This window comes from Trachurus japonicus, chromosome 13 (assembly GCF_045865225.1).
Source record: "Trachurus japonicus isolate A0001 chromosome 13, Traja_1.0".
In the NCBI taxonomy this organism is placed as follows: Eukaryota; Metazoa; Chordata; class Actinopteri; order Carangiformes; family Carangidae; genus Trachurus; species Trachurus japonicus.
Window position 1 is genome coordinate 43,914,586 of NC_140919.1, and position 15,360 is coordinate 43,929,945.

The 15,360-nt window shown below is 40.9% G+C and overlaps 1 protein-coding gene, 1 long non-coding RNA gene and 1 pseudogene across 2 annotated transcripts; 2 read left to right on the forward strand and 1 right to left on the reverse strand.

Moving 5' to 3' along the window:
- The first annotated feature begins 298 nt into the window (after positions 1–298).
- On the forward strand, positions 299–5,984 carry LOC146976698 (Fc receptor-like protein 5). The gene is made up of 12 exons (XM_085796727.1): positions 299–329; positions 751–1,026; positions 1,110–1,379; positions 1,660–1,932; positions 2,264–2,524; positions 2,668–2,943; positions 3,056–3,331; positions 3,451–3,753; positions 3,851–4,111; positions 4,394–4,636; positions 4,831–4,944; positions 5,902–5,984. Exons 1-12 carry the CDS (start codon positions 299–301, stop codon positions 5,982–5,984), a joined length of 2,667 nt encoding a protein of 888 aa, XP_085652853.1.
- An 88-nt stretch (positions 5,985–6,072) lies between these two features.
- LOC146976699 (uncharacterized) lies at positions 6,073–12,391 on the forward strand. The gene is made up of 4 exons (XR_015037394.1): positions 6,073–6,127; positions 6,208–6,270; positions 6,612–6,680; positions 12,321–12,391. It is a non-coding gene; the product is annotated as an uncharacterized LOC146976699 (long non-coding RNA).
- LOC146976700 (uncharacterized) lies at positions 10,167–11,825 on the reverse strand (annotated as a pseudogene).
- Positions 12,392–15,360: the final 2,969 nt, after the last annotated feature.

Sequence of the window (15,360 nt, forward strand, 5' to 3'; positions counted from 1 at the left end):
ACCACCCCTATGTTGTATTTCTAACTGTGTGCTGTTGTATGAATGTTTGTGTTGTTTTCTAGATGTTGTGTTGACACTTGAGCCCAGCTGGTCAACCTTCTTCACCGGAGAGTCTGTTACCTTCATATGTGACGTGAAGGAAGGAAAAGAAACTGACTGGGAATACAGAATCGATAAGGACAATCAGGGATATATTCAGTACCATTCCAATAAACGGTACACATTACAACCTCTCCAGACAGGCGACAGTGGTGAATACCAGTGCTTTTCTCGCTACAAGCAAACACATGAAGAAAAGATGAGTAACATCGTCTCCTTGACTGTATCAGGTAAGTCATCAATATTGTTTTGTTTTACAGCAGTTTACCATGATCATTAGCATTTGTATTTGAGCTCTGTTCATTAACTCTGTGAAAAGAAACAGGATGAATACTGTAAACATTTTTAGAATACAATGAAACTAGAAACTTTAACCAGAGCTCCTTTTTTCCCCCTGCTACTGTCATGACAGAGAATGCCTTTAAATTAAAGATCAGCCGTTAGTGTCATCTGGAGAATTACTGCATTATTTGTTATCAAATGTCAGCTGCTGTGGGTGAAATAATCAGAAATAAAATATAAAAAAGGGGAAGAAATACAAAAAACATGGAGACGTGATGACAGGGCTGATGTGGAAGTGGTTTATTTACAGATGATGTCATGTGCTGTCATATTCATTTAATAATTAACATGATTTTGTTTCTTGTACAGGAGATAAACCCCTGGCCACACTGCTACCAGGTGAAACAACCATACCAGTAGGTGGCAACGTTACTCTGACCTGCTCTGTGGACAAACCTGCTGAATGGAGATATTACTGGTACAGAAGAAGAACCTCAGACTCTACTGAGGATCTGAGCAGGAGATATGGTGATCAGAGCAGAGAGATCAGAGTCTCACAAGGAGGAATCTACTGGTGCAAAGGAGGTCGAGGAAATCCAGTCGTCTACACTCATGGAAGTTATGAAGTCACCATTGAGATAACTTGTGAGTTTGATGATTGTGTTTGGACTAAAATGAATGTGTTCTTCATTATAGTTTTAATGTTTTTCTATTTCTGGTGTGAACAGTTTCCAACAGAGTCACATTGACTTCACAACCGAACTGGAGTCAGTTGTTCAGTGGAGAGACGATCACACTCACATGTGATATCCAGGGAGGTGGAGACACTGAGTGGCGGTATGAATGGACAACATCCTGGTCAACCACACATGAAACAGATGTTAACTACTGGAGAACCAGTGATCTCTACAGTGGGGAGTACAAGTGTAGAGGTAGAAACAGAAGAGACTGGTACTCTTCAACACAGTGGAGTGAAGGCATCACAAAGACAGTGTCACGTGAGTTATTTTTTTGTTCTGCATCTACTGGTGTCTGGGAAGAATAGAAACATTTTAGTTTCTATTGTAGAGTCAATGTGCTCAGTGTGAGAAATATTTCCTCCAATACTGTAGATCAAAGTAAACCACAGAGAATGAGGCTAAATGAGTGTGAAAATTCAAGTTTCGTTGCAACAAAGGGAGACACGAATGTGCTTCTGGGAAAGCCTGGATCAACTTGGAGCTAAATTCTTTGCACTGGAGATTTTATGACGAAACATCTTCACTCTAAACTCAACAGCTAAACCAAAGGCTCAGCTGACAGCCAGTGGCCGAGAGATTCCAGTAGGTGGCAGTGTGACACTGACCTGCTCTGTGAACCCATCAGCTGGTTGGACCTACAACTTGTACAGAGGTGATCAGTCTTATCCAACTCTGACGAGACAAGACAGTGTTTTCCTCTCATCTGGACGAATCAGTGTGTCACAGGGAGGACTGTACAGGTGCAGAGGAGGAAGAGGAAACCCAGTTTACTACTCAGAGGACAGTGATTCAATCAGTATCAACAAAATTGGTGAGTTTAATGAATCTTTCTTGGAATAAAAAATGCAGAAAAACCGCAGATGCAAATAAGGTTAGTTAAACTCATGTTGATAAATCTCCAACAGTGCAAAACAGAAACATGATCATATAGTCCCTGTGAGAAAGTTTGGCTTGTGATGCACAAATGTTGCTTCAAGTTCTTTCAATAATTTTATGTTTTAATCTGTAACTTCAACTGATGTTGTTAATGTGTTGTTTTGTTAGGTGTTAAATCTAAAGTGAATAATCTGTAGTAAACCTATGACATTACATGATGATTTTGTGTCTCTCTTAGAGTAAATGTGTGTTTCTGACATCAACAGTTTCCAGTAGATTCACTGTGACTCTGCTGCCCAGCTGGTCTGTGATCTACAGAGGAGAGAAGATCACTGTCAGATGTGAGATCCAGGGAGGTGGAGACACTGAGTGGACGTATGAGTGGAGAACACCCAGATCATACAAACCTCCATCACTCAGAGAATTCACTATCAACAGTGTTACTGAGTCTGACAGAGGAGACTACAGCTGTAGAGGTAGAAGAGACTATTTGTTAACACAGTGGAGCAGGAAACTGACAGTATCAGGTGAGTTGAACTGTCATTTATCCTGAAAATGTTGTTTCATATGTTTCTATTGATCTAATTAGGATTTGTAAATATTGATCTGTCAATCAATCATTGAAGTAGATCAACCTTTGACTTCTTATTATTCACTGTGAACTGAACAGCAAACAAACCCCGGGCCTCACTGAGAGCCAGTGACACAGTCCTACCAGCAGGGGGCAGTGTGACACTGACCTGCTCTGTGAACCCATCATCTGGTTGGCAATACAACTTGTACAGAGACAATAAACTCTCTGAACCTCTGAACCCACATGATGCTGCTTTCAAGACAAGTGGAGAGATCAGAGTCTCACAGGAAGGAGTCTACAGGTGCAGAGGAGGAAGAGGAGACCCAGTCTACTACACAGAGGACAGTCAGGAAGTCAGGATCGTTAATGCTAGTGGGTATAGAAATAATGTAAACTAATTGTGTATTCATGATAGATTAAGACTAACAAATATAATATCTGATGCATCTTTTCTTGTTGTTGTTCAATTATTGACCATGAGCAGTCCCAAACAGAGCTGTTGTGACTCTTCAACCCAACTGGCCTGAGATCTACAGAGGAGAGACGATCACTGTCAGCTGTGAGATCCAGGGAGGAGACACTGAGTGGACGTATGAGTGGAGAACATCAACCTCAGTCAAACCTCCAGATCAACATGAATACAGGATCAGTCCTGATTCATCATCCCACAGTGGAGACTACAGCTGTAGGGGCAGAGTGAAAAGTGATCGACTTAATACAACAGAGTGGAGTGATTCAGTCAGACTGACAGTGTATGATGGTAAATCACATATTTCATTTAAACTGAAAATCTAAACAAGTCATTAAAAAGTGTTTTTGTTCCTTTCTACTGAAACTGTATCATATAGTTTGTCCATATTGTGTCCAACTTCCCAACAGTCAAACCCAGGCCTGTCCTCACTGTGTCTCCATCATGGCTGAGTCCTGGAGCCTCAGTAACTCTCAAGTGTGAGGTTGGACTTAAATCTGCAGGATGGAGGTTCTTCTGGTCTAAGGCTGTTCCTGATCCATCACAGCTCTCCTACCGCTCTGAGCTGCTCCCTGGTAGCAGCAGTGGGACTGAACAGGATTCCTACATGGTCCATGGTCAGACACACACAGCAGGATATGTGTGTCGGGCTGGAAGAGGAGACCCAGTGGTTTACACTGAGACTAGTGAACCAACGTTTGTCTGGTCTGGAGGTCAGTTTGTTGAGATGATACGTGTTTGTTCCAAAGACCTTTGTTGCTGCTGATGTTTCTGATACTATCTTTGTGTGTGTGTGTTGTTGTTGTTCAGATGTTGATCCATCAGCGTCTCTCACAGTGAGTCCTGACAGAGTGCAGCACTTCACCAATCAGTGGATCTCACTGAGATGTGAGGGAAACTCTACTGAGTGGAGACTGAAGAGGTTTCCTAAGAGTGACCTGACCTGTTCTGACCAGAGAATACAGAATGCAACCCCATGTAAAGTTTCCCCATCCCAGCCCAGTGATGCAGTTTACTGGTGTGAGTCTGGATCAGGAGAGTTCAGCAACACAGTCAACATCACTACACATGGTACATTTTATTAGATTTAGTCTCTTTTATACTTTTTGCAGAATCTGAATAATTTTCAATGTCTCATGTGATTTAATTTATTTTGGAGTTGAGTTGTTACATCAACTGGTTTGTTCAGTATTTTGTAGCTTCACAACACAAACTACCTCCAATCACTTCCTCTGTAGATTTAACATCAATTACACACATTCATGTTGTTTTCTAATGTATCTTTAAACTGTTTTTTAAAGGTCTGCACCAGCTGATCTCTGACTGAAGCTTCATGTTCTGACTGTTTTACAGGTTCTGGTTTGATCCTGTCGAGCCCCGTCCATCCTGTGACTGAGGGAGAGTCTGTTATTCTGAGCTGTAAATTCTGGACAAACAAAAATCCTTCCAGTGTGTTTTTCTATCAGAATAACAAACTGATCCAAAACGACACCAGGACGGAGCTGAATATCTCTGCAGTGTCAAAGTCTGATGAAGGTTTCTACGTGTGTGAATCCTCAGGAAAGAAGTCTGCACAGAGCTGGGTGTCAGTCAGAGGTGAGTAGTGTTAAAGTGTTTGTCAACATACCATGCAGCTATGTCACTATGTTGTACATTGATTGTTCATTGATATTTTTTGCATCTCATAAAGTTTTGCTTTTCTGCCATCTGCCTCCAATTTTTAGGAAAGCTTTTATCAATTTGGTTGAAAAGTTTAATTAACATTTAATTTACAACATTTACATTTATAGCTGGGCCCAAACCTGAAAGCTCTTCACTTCCTGTGTGGCTGATTGTTTTGCTGCTTTGTGGAGTCGTACTGATTGTTGTCCTGTTCCTTGTGTATCGCCACAGACGGTCCAAGGGTGAGACATTTATCCTCTGATATATAACAGTTTATTTATTATTTAAGTATTAAATAATATAAACTCATTCTTTGTGATGTAAAGCAGCAGAACAATTTGTTTACATTTGAAAACTCATTTAATCCATCAAATGTCTTTTTCACAGATTTGTGCTTCACCAGGTCAGTTCATCACTCTCCTCATGGTCTTAAATATAACAGCAGCTGTTTCTGTGTCTACTACTATACCTAAATCTACTGTATTCATGATGTTACAGATCAATCCAGTCAGAGAGCAACACCACAAATCACCATGAAAATCCCTCTCCTCTAAATGGTTTGTTTCTAAACTATTATTGTTATTAACCAGAGCAGTTAAATAACCTGTCAGATAATCCACTGACCACATGATGAATATTTACAGTGTTTTAGACTGATTCTACTTGAACTGAACTTGAACTACGATGAGGCAGAAAACTAAAATAATCCTTAAAATATACAATTACACTGGTCTCTTATGATAATATTACACTTGTTGGCACAATTACAGGTCTAATAGGACAAAATTAGGATTTTTGTCAATAATATGATCTTTATTCTATATGGAGGTAAAACCTTAATCTGACCTTGGTTTTCTTTGTTGCCACAGATGAATCTCATCTCTATGATACAATCAGAGACTGTGAAGATTCTGCAAATGGTACAGTTTTCTTACCTTTGGAGTAGTTATAACCAGTCTCCTGAAATCATGCAACTTTAACATTTGATATGAAACTGTCATTGAATTATGTCTTTATTACACATGCAGGTGAAGCTCCAGATGCAACATCCTATTTAATTGAACTAAACAATTTCAGAAAGGAACGTGAGTGCTCCAAATATATATGATGTAAAAGAGTAAAAAAAAAAAAAAAAAAGGTTGTTTGACATGCAGTGCCTTATACAATAACAAGTTTTCTTTATTTCATTAATTCCTCAGATCAGACCTCTGGTTCAGAAAACTGTCCCACGTATGTCAACATCCTGAGCAAAGGAAAAGGCGAGAAAAAGAAAGGTTGGTAAAATGTCTTTTTGGTAATGCATTTTTATTTTCTGTTTTGTATGCTGAAATGGCTTGATACTCATCTATCTCACAGGAAAATCATCTTGTTCTGCGACTGACGAAACTCTTTATTCTGAAGTGAAAACCCCAGAAACAGCTACTGGTAAAAATGACACCATCTTATTTGAATCTCAGTTCTTTACCTAAACTTTGCCTCAACCTCATCATCTTTCCTTTTTATAGGAAAATCAACTCCTGCTGATGAAAATCTTTATGCTCAAGTCAATAAACCAGGAAAATCTGCTGGTATAATAATTATTATTTGTTAATTGTGCTGATTTATGAGTTATAACTCGTAATATCTTAAAGCAGCTTTACATCTTGATTAAACGTTTGTCTTTCCTGAACTCACAGTGTCACTTCTGTACGTAAACTTTGCCTTGATCTAATCACCTCTCCATTTATAGGAAAATCGACTCCTGCAGCAACTGGAACATCTTTTGGTAATAATTGTGCTATTTGAATATTGTGCTGATTTATGAGTTATAACTCAGCTTACATTACATCTTGATTAACCTTTTGTCTTTCCTGAACTCACAGTGTCACTTCTAAACTTTGCCTTGACCTGATCACCTCTCCATTTATAGGAAAATCATCTCCTGCAGCAACTGATGAAAATCTTTATGCTCAAGTCAATAAACCAGGAACATCTTTTGGTAATAACTGTGTTATTATTTGAATATTGTGCTGATTTATGAGTTATAACACGTACATTACATAGGCAAGGCAAGGCAAGGCATCTTTATTTATATAGCGCATTTCATACCAAGGCAACTCAATGTGCTTTACATAAAGACAAAACATTAAAAAAAGAAGCATAAGACAGAATAAAAACAAACAAAACACTAAAAACAGAGTTAAAAGCAAGAGCAAATAAAAGTAAAAGAAAAGAAAAAAAAATAGATAAGTTTAAAGTTCTCAGCTATAAGCACATGAAAAGAGAAATGTTTTTAACCTGGATTTAAAAGTGCTCACAGTTGGGGCTGATCTCAGTTCTGCTGGTAGTTTGTTCCACTTGTGAGCAGCATAACAGCTAAATGCTGCTTCACCATGTCTGGTCTGAACTCTGAGCTCCACTATCTGACCTGAGTCAGTAGATCTCAGAGCTCTACTGGGTTTATACTCTACTAACATGTCTTTCATGTATTCTGGACCTAAACCATTCAGTGATTTGTAAACCAGGAGCAGAACTTTAAAATCTATTCTGTAGCTGACTGGGAGCCAGTGTAAGGTCTTAAGAACCGGGGTGATGTGATCTGATCTCTTTGTTCTGGTTAAAACTCGAGCTGCAGCGTTCTGAATGAGCTGCAGCTGTTTGATACTTTTTTGGGGGAGACCAGTCAGAAGACCGTTACAGTAGTCAAGTCTACTGGAGATAAAAGCATGAATCAGCTTCTCCTGATCAGTTTGGGACATAAAACCCTTAATTCTGGATATGTTCTTCAGTTGATAAAAGGCTGATTTGGTAACTGATTTGATATGGCTGTTGAAGGTCAGATCTGAGTCTATCAGCACGCCAAGGTTTCGGACTTGGTCTTTAGTTTCTAAAGACAGTGACTCAAGGTGTTTACTGACAGCAACCCTCTTCTCTTTATTTCCAAAAACAATGACCTCAGTTTTTTCTTGATTTAACTGAAGGAAATTTTGGCTCATCCAATTTTTGACTTGCTCTAAACAGTGACATAATGACTCTATTGGACTGCAGTCATCTGGAGACAGTGCAAGATATATCTGTGTGTCATCTGCATAACTATGATAGTTGACATTAGAGTTCTGTAGAATTTGACCCAAAGGCAGCATATACATGTTAAACAGAAGGGTCCAAGGACTGACCCCTGAGGAACTCCACACGTCATAGCCACTCGATCGGATTGATAACTACCAATGGTCACAAAATAACTCCGTTCCTCTAAGTAGGACCTGAACCATTTTAGGACTGTCCCGCTGAGTCCTGCCCAGGTTTCCAACCTGTCCAGCAGTATACTGTGATCCACAGTGTCAAACGCAGCACTGAGATCCAACATGACCAGAACTGACACCTTGCCTGAGTCAGTGTTCAACCTTATGTCATTTAACACTCTAATAAGAGCTGTTTCTGTACTGTGGTGAGGTCGGAAGCCTGATTGAAATTTGTCAAAGAGTCCACTGGAGTTTACGAAGTTGCTGAGTTGATTAAAAACCACTTTCTCAACGATCTTGGCTATAAAGGGAAGATTTTAGATGGGTCTGTAATTGGTTAAAATGGTAGTATCCAATGTTCTCTTTTTTAAGAGCGGCTTGATGGCAGCTACTTTCAGGGGTTTAGGAAACGTGCCTGATTGAAGTGAGCAATTTATTATTTGCTGCAGATCTGTTTGGACAGAGCTTATAATAGTTTTAAAAAAGTCAGATGGTATTGTGTCAAGACAACATGTCGATGTTTTAAGATGCTGAACTGTTTCTTCTAAGGTTTTTTGGTCAACTGTATTAAACTCTGACATTACAGTTGATTTATTCCTAGGTGATTTTAGGGATTGCATCGTTGTATTATTTTGCTGATTTGTGTTGATATTTAGCCTTATGGATTTGATTTTTTCATTGAAGAAGTAAGCAAATTCATTGCATTTTTCTGTGGAAAAGAGTTCTGAAACTATCTCTTTTGGGGGGGTTGTAAGCTTATTAACCATAGCAAACAGAGCACGAGTGTTGTTGATATTCTTATTAATCATTTCAGTAAAGTGTTGCTGTCTAGCCTTGAATAGCCCATGGTTAAAATTACAAAGACTTTGTTTGTAGAGGTCATGGTGGATTTGAAGTTTAGTTTTTCTCCATTTACGCTCAGCTTTCCTGCATTCTGTTTTCAGAGCCTTTACCATCAAAATGTTCCTCCATGGTGTTCTCTGTCTGGCCAAGGTCATCTTAGTTTTAATAGGTGCAATGGTATCAATGACATTTGAGATTTTGCAGTTGAAATTATCCAGGAGTTCATCAACTGTCTCTGCACTCACAGTTGGTGACATGACTATAGCCTCCATAAACTTAACACTGGTATTCTCATTTATGAACCTTTTCCTAACAGATACAGAGGGTAACTGCATGTCCGGAGTTATCTGTAAGTCAAAGAACACACAGAAATGATCAGAAAGAGCCAAGTCCTTGATATCAACAGATGTAATGTCAACACCTCTACAGATAACCAGATCCAGAGTGTGGCCTCGGGTGTGTGTGGGCCCTTTCACATGTTGGGAGAGGCCAAAAGTGTCAAGAAGAGAGCATAGTTCTTTGGCATTTGTGTCCATGTTATTGTCTATGTGAATGTTAAAATCCCCTGTTATGATAAAAAAGTTGTAGTCAGTGCAGATAACTGACAGCAGTTCGGCAAACTCATCAAAGAATTTTCCTGGGTATCTTGGTGGTCTGTAAATAATTAGGAAGAGAACTTTTGGATCACCCTTTACTAAAAACATAGATATTCAAAAGAGCTAAAATCACCAAATATAGTTTCCTTGCACTGAAATACAGATTTAAAAATGGCAGCAACTCCCCCGCCTTTCTTACCACTTCGACACTTATTCATAAAACTGAAATTTGTTGGTGCAGCCTCATTGAGAATGGTAGCACAGCTACATTCAGTCAGCCATGTTTCACTAAGAAGTAAGAAGTCTAGATTATAGGTCATAATGATGTCATTTACTAACAAGGATTTGTTGGCTAGTGATCTGATATTAAGTAGAGCTAACCTTGTGGAGATAACAGGAGACACTGGTGAGTTTCGAGGTTGACAAGCTATACTCACTAGATTGGTAGATTTAATTGAACCCTTTTTATTTCTCACCAGTTTGATCACTTTTCTGTTACCCGTCACCACAGGGATTGAGAAAGCTGCCTGAACTCATAGGGCCTGACTTTCCTGGGAAAGAACATTCTTGATATCAGTATTGCAGCCTGGACCCGGCACATATCATTCAGATTCAATGATATGATGATTCAGAGGAAGTGGGGGGGCTCGGTGACTTTTGGTCGAGGGTTGTTTCTGACGTGGTGGAATGCGAGGGGGTGGACGATGTGGGGAAAATATGAGACCCTGGCGTGGTGTTAGTTGGATTCCACTAGTGAGAAAGCTCTTCATCCTGTCAGGGAAATCCAGAAATGGGGAGTCAGGACTAGATGAAGAGAGTTGGGGGCTGGATGGGGTTCGGGGGGTTGAATGTTGGGAGTCTCCTGTTGGGGCCGGGGGAGACTCCCCCTTTGGGGCTTTTGGGGCTAAGGGAGACTCCTTGTGTTGTGTTGATGGGGCTGGTGGATGATCCACTTGTTGGGGTGCAGATGATGACGTTGTTGGGGCTGGTGGATGATCCACTTGTTGGGGTGCAGGTGATGACGTTGTTGGGGCTGGTGGATGATCCACTTGTTGGGGTGAAGATGATGACGTTGTTGGGGCTGGTGGATGATCCACTTGTTGGGGTGCAGGTGATGACGTTGTTGGGGCTGGTGGATAATCCAGTTGCTGGGGTGCAGATGATGACGTTGCAGGTTCTTTCTGAGTCTGCTGACCTCCGTTGTCAATCCTTATCTCAGCGCCCTCACCAGAGTGCCGTCTTATCTGCTGTTTTGGATTGTTTTGTCTCTTGTCCTTGACAGGGACTGCTGGTGCCTGACGCAAAAAGTAAAAGATGTTGGCACTTAGCAGCTGTACTCCTGACTTGTTAAGGCTAAATCCATCTGCCTTAAAGAGGTGCCTGCGTTCCCAAAAGATGTTGAAATTGTCAATAAAGTTCAGTGATTGAGCAGAACATGTATCTTTAAGCCATCTGTTCAGCATCATCAGCCTGCTGAATCTCTCATCTCCTCGCCGAACTGTTGGCAGAGGTCCACTGAAAAACACCTCAGTATTCAAACACTGAACTTTGTTTATCAGTTCCATGAAGTCTCGTTTTAATAGCTCTGATTGTTGCTTCACAACATCAAGGGCTCCTGTGTGTATGATGAGCGATTTCAATGTTGGATGCTCAGCAACAATCTTCAAGATCTTTTTTGAAACATCAGACACCATGTCATTGGGAAAACACAGTACCTTGGTGTTGTTCTTGCTGCAAAAGCGTTTTATGTCATACACAGCTCCGTCACCCACTATCAGAGTTTGAGGCCCAGTGGTTAGCTCTCTCTGTAGCCCTTTAGCATCAGATTTAGCCTCATACCTTTCTCTGGTCCTGGGAGATGAGCCTTCTTTGGGGAGTCTGGGTCCTGTGAAAGTGGAGCATATCTGTTCTCAAGTAGAATCCCTGTGTCTTGGGGCAGTTTGCTCGTAGCCTTGGTCCGTGGTTGTTTTCTCCGTGGTTTTGGGGTTGAGGAGACAGTCCTGTGTGATGGCAGTGCAGGCCACTCGGTGTCGTAATCCATCTCCGAGTGCTGGGTTCTGCCTGATAATCGTCTTCCCATGTTTGAGGGAGGTATTTTGTGGTGCTTTGGCTTAGCACCAAGAGAGTTCCAGGGAGGACTGTTTGATTTACTCCCATTTACACCTGGCTCCGGCCGTGCCTTGGTTGTGCCCGTTAGCCTTGTGTTAGCCTGCTCCCTTTCACTGTTTTGGAATATCGGCAGAGTAGTATCATTTCCATATTGTCCATTTACCTCCACGTTCACTTCGAGCCGATGCATTTTTGTTTCCAGTACTGCTATCTTCTGGAGCAGTTTGTGGTAGTCCTCCGTGGAAAAAGGAGGCATCTTGCTGCTAATTAGCTTCTGTTAGCTGAGCTCCTCAATCCCGGTCACGACAGTGCCGGGTTGTGCTGCTGATAAGCCACACTCTCAGGGTAAAACAGTTTAAAAAACAGTCGTAGCCTCCAGTAACTATCATAAATTAGGCTTCCAGTGATATGTAGGTATCCAGGAAAAAATATAAATAAATTTCAAAAGGAAAAGATTGCAATGGGAAAAAAAAAGAGAGAGTGAAGCGGAGAGCAAAGGAGTGAAGCGTCTGCACTCAAGCAAAGCAGGAAGTAAACTCCTCAGTTTACTTCTTGATTAACCTTTTGTCTTTCCTGAACTCAGTGTCACTTCTGTACCTAAACTTTGCCTTGACCTAATCACCTCTCCAATTATAGGAAAATCGACTCCTGCAGCAACTGATGAAAATCTTTATGCTCAAGTCAATAAACCAGGAACATCTTTTGGTAATAATTGTGTTATTATTTGAATATTGTGCTGATTTATGAGTTATAACGCGTACATTACATCTTGATTAACCTTTTGTCTTCCCTGAACTCACAGTGTCACTTCTAAACTTTGCCTCGATCTAATCACCTCTCCATTTCTAGAAAAATCATCTCCTGCAGCAACTGATGAAAATCTTTATGCTCAAGTCAATAAACCAGGAACATCGTTTGGTAATAATCATGCTATTATTTGAATATTGTGCTGATTTATGAGTTATAATTCAGCGTATCTTGGATAAACCTGTGTCTTTGTTTCCCTCTTCTCCCAGGTCTGTGAAAAGCTGAGTCAACAAAACCAAAGAACTAGTTGACAAAACTTTCTGGAACCACTAGTGTAGCTATCTCTGCTTTTACTCACCTTTTATTGTTCATAGCTTATGCAAACACATGGGTTTATTGTTTTAGCATAAAACACAAGTCTTATGAGATTTACATTTAATATTTTGAGTGTCTTCATTATTGTTCATTATTTGTTGTGCTTTGTATAGTTATTTTATCATTTGTTTGTTAAGTTGGTGCCACTTTATAATAAGACTCTCTTTATGAAGGATTTATAAATGATTTATAACTACTTTATTAATTAGTTTAACACTTTGTGAAGATGTTATAACATGTTAGATAAAAAGGACAACAATGATGTTCCTTGCCAAATAATGATCTCACATGCATCTGTACTGTTGAGCCTCATGTCTCAGTGGTTTCTGAGATTTTTTGTTTTCTCTATCATCAGCATTTTGCCTGCATTCATCAGATGTTTATAAAGTTATTAACAATTAACCTGAGGTCTCATAGAATCATATAAATTGACAATATCTTGTAAGAGTGGTGATCTTGTCAAGTAAAAAACATGCGTGAACGTAAGAAAACAGTGTTATAATTTGTGTAAGTCATGTGTTCATTTATGCGTTACTAAATAGCGTATTTTCAACAGTATTAATGACCAATTTAGAGACATTTACAAATTCTTAATAAAGATAGTCTTAAAGTAACATTGCAGAGTTTTTCGGCCTTAAAATAATGTTTCCAGACTCATTGCAATGGTAGAAAAATGGTTAATAGGATGAATGGTACTGCCGCTGCAGCCTGAGCGGGGTCGCGTCGGCTGAAACTGCACCATGTAACTTCCCTGCACGGGTACGAAACACCGCCCCCCCTCCCCCCCCCCTCCCCTCTGCGTCGAGGGAGAGACGTGGTGGGTAAAAGCGAAACTTACGGTTCCCCTCCGGTCGTCGTCCCCGCCGCCGCCGCATCCCCCCCACCCCCTCCCCCGACCACCCGCCACAGTCAGTCAGCCACATGTGGGAAATACTGTAGTTTATTAATGGGAATAAACGCTGGATGCGCTGGCTGATAAGTTTCGTTTTGGTGGAAGCACTGAGCTGAAACTCCGCAATGTTGCTTTAAAGTGAAGTACCATTACGTTTTATGTTACAGGCACACAGTTCAGCAACAGTTTTTTTTTTTTACTGGTGTCTTTGGCCAGATTGTACTATCATCATATGGACCACGTGGACACAATAATTGAACTGGAGGGCTCAGGCTTACTCAGAGAGGTTTATTGATGGCAGCAGGGACGTGCACATAACTATAGAGGGGCAGGGGCTCAACATCAGAAAAGGGCAGTATGTACAATTTCTTCGGGCCTTAAAGCAGAAGTAAGCGATCCGGTCGTTTTGGCTAATGCTGCGTTCCAGGTAGGCTTTTGAAACCGTAAATTACAGCTTCAAGTCACAACTTACGACTTTGTAGCGTTTCAGGCAACCCACTCGTGTTTTTCCGACCTGTTTTACCTGTGAAAGTCACTATAACGGCCACTCGTAACTTCCGACCCGTGAACTCGTACCAGATCGAACTGGTATGACTTCACAGGTCGGAAAAACACGAGTTACGAGTTTCCTTGAACGCACCATAACAGTCCTCGTCCCTACGTCACCACATTCACGGCGTCCCTTGGCTGCACACACAGCCCTGCATGCCGTTCTCTCTCCTCATTGGATAAAAACTAGGATACGATAAATGTTTTCTCCTCGGCTCAGAGCAGAGCAGAGTGACTGACAGACCCGTGTTTCAGACCAAACACTCTATTTAAGTGATTGCTGTTGGAAGATATAACTATTTAAGACTTATATTAACACAAATATATCACTTACTTCTGCTTTAATATCAAAATAAATAAATTAAAATAAATTACAGTTACTATTTAGTCGGTAGAGAAAGCCTGCACGCCTTCAGGACTGCAGTCAACACGCTGGACCAATTTCAGTCATGACTTCTGAACTGGTAGGCTAAGGCTAATATGGTATTGGGTGCACATTAACATGGCTTGCAGAAAAAAAAAGTGCAAGTGCAGAAGTATAAGCCTACAGGCTACACACACAAAACCAAGAAATGACTACTGTGACTGCTACTGTGCATATTTCAGAACAGCAGCAATATTTACAACAGCAAAGTCACAATTACCAGTAGCCTAACTCAATATCTGGAAACAAATTCAAATAGTCAGTGAAATCAAGCTGAGTGAGTGATTCCTCCTGTTGCTGTTGTTGTTCACTACATTCAGGTGATTTTTAGACAGAGGACGGGGTGGGGCTTAACTCTTAACAAGCAGTGAGCTAAACAAACACAAATGGGCGCTTTTCTGAAATATGACTCATATTAAGCTCGTTGAATAAGTGGACGGCGACTTGTCAGAACCGACAAGTAAGTTATGTTGGTGGATTTATAACTCACAAGATTCGACACAAGTCGCTCCACTGTCACGTCTCATCTATGTGCGGCAGTGGGCACACACAGAGTTATCGATGAGGCAGCAGCTTCTACTTCTCTCTCTCTCTCTCTCTCTCTCTCTCTGGACGTGCATGTGAGGGAGCGCGCACCCCGGGGCAGCCCCCCCGCCCCTCAGTGAGAGACGGAGCGGAGCAGCAGCGGACAACACCCACACCAACTACCGTGTGCTATTACAAGGAAATGCGTACAGTAGATCACCGTGGCATTTTTACAGCGCGGTTGTTTACATCCTCATGCACAACAGGAATGCATTTATTGAAAAAAAAAAAAACATAAAAAAAAGGGCACTTTTTAATACGAGGCAAAAAGGGCAGGGGCTCAAGCGCCTTTTGGGCCCTATGTGTGCACGTGCCTG

What these genes read in the sequence shown, in the direction of transcription:
- LOC146976698 (XM_085796727.1), top strand. Translation starts at nt 299, where the DNA reads ATGAGTAACATCGTCTCCTTGACTGTATCAG. An exon ending in CAGGAAACTGACAGTATCAG is followed by an intron (nt 2,525 to 2,667) that starts GTGAGTTGAACT and finishes TGAACTGAACAG; the next exon opens with CAAACAAACCCCGGGCCTCA. An exon ending in AGTCAACATCACTACACATG is followed by an intron (nt 4,112 to 4,393) that starts GTACATTTTATT and finishes ACTGTTTTACAG; the next exon opens with GTTCTGGTTTGATCCTGTCG.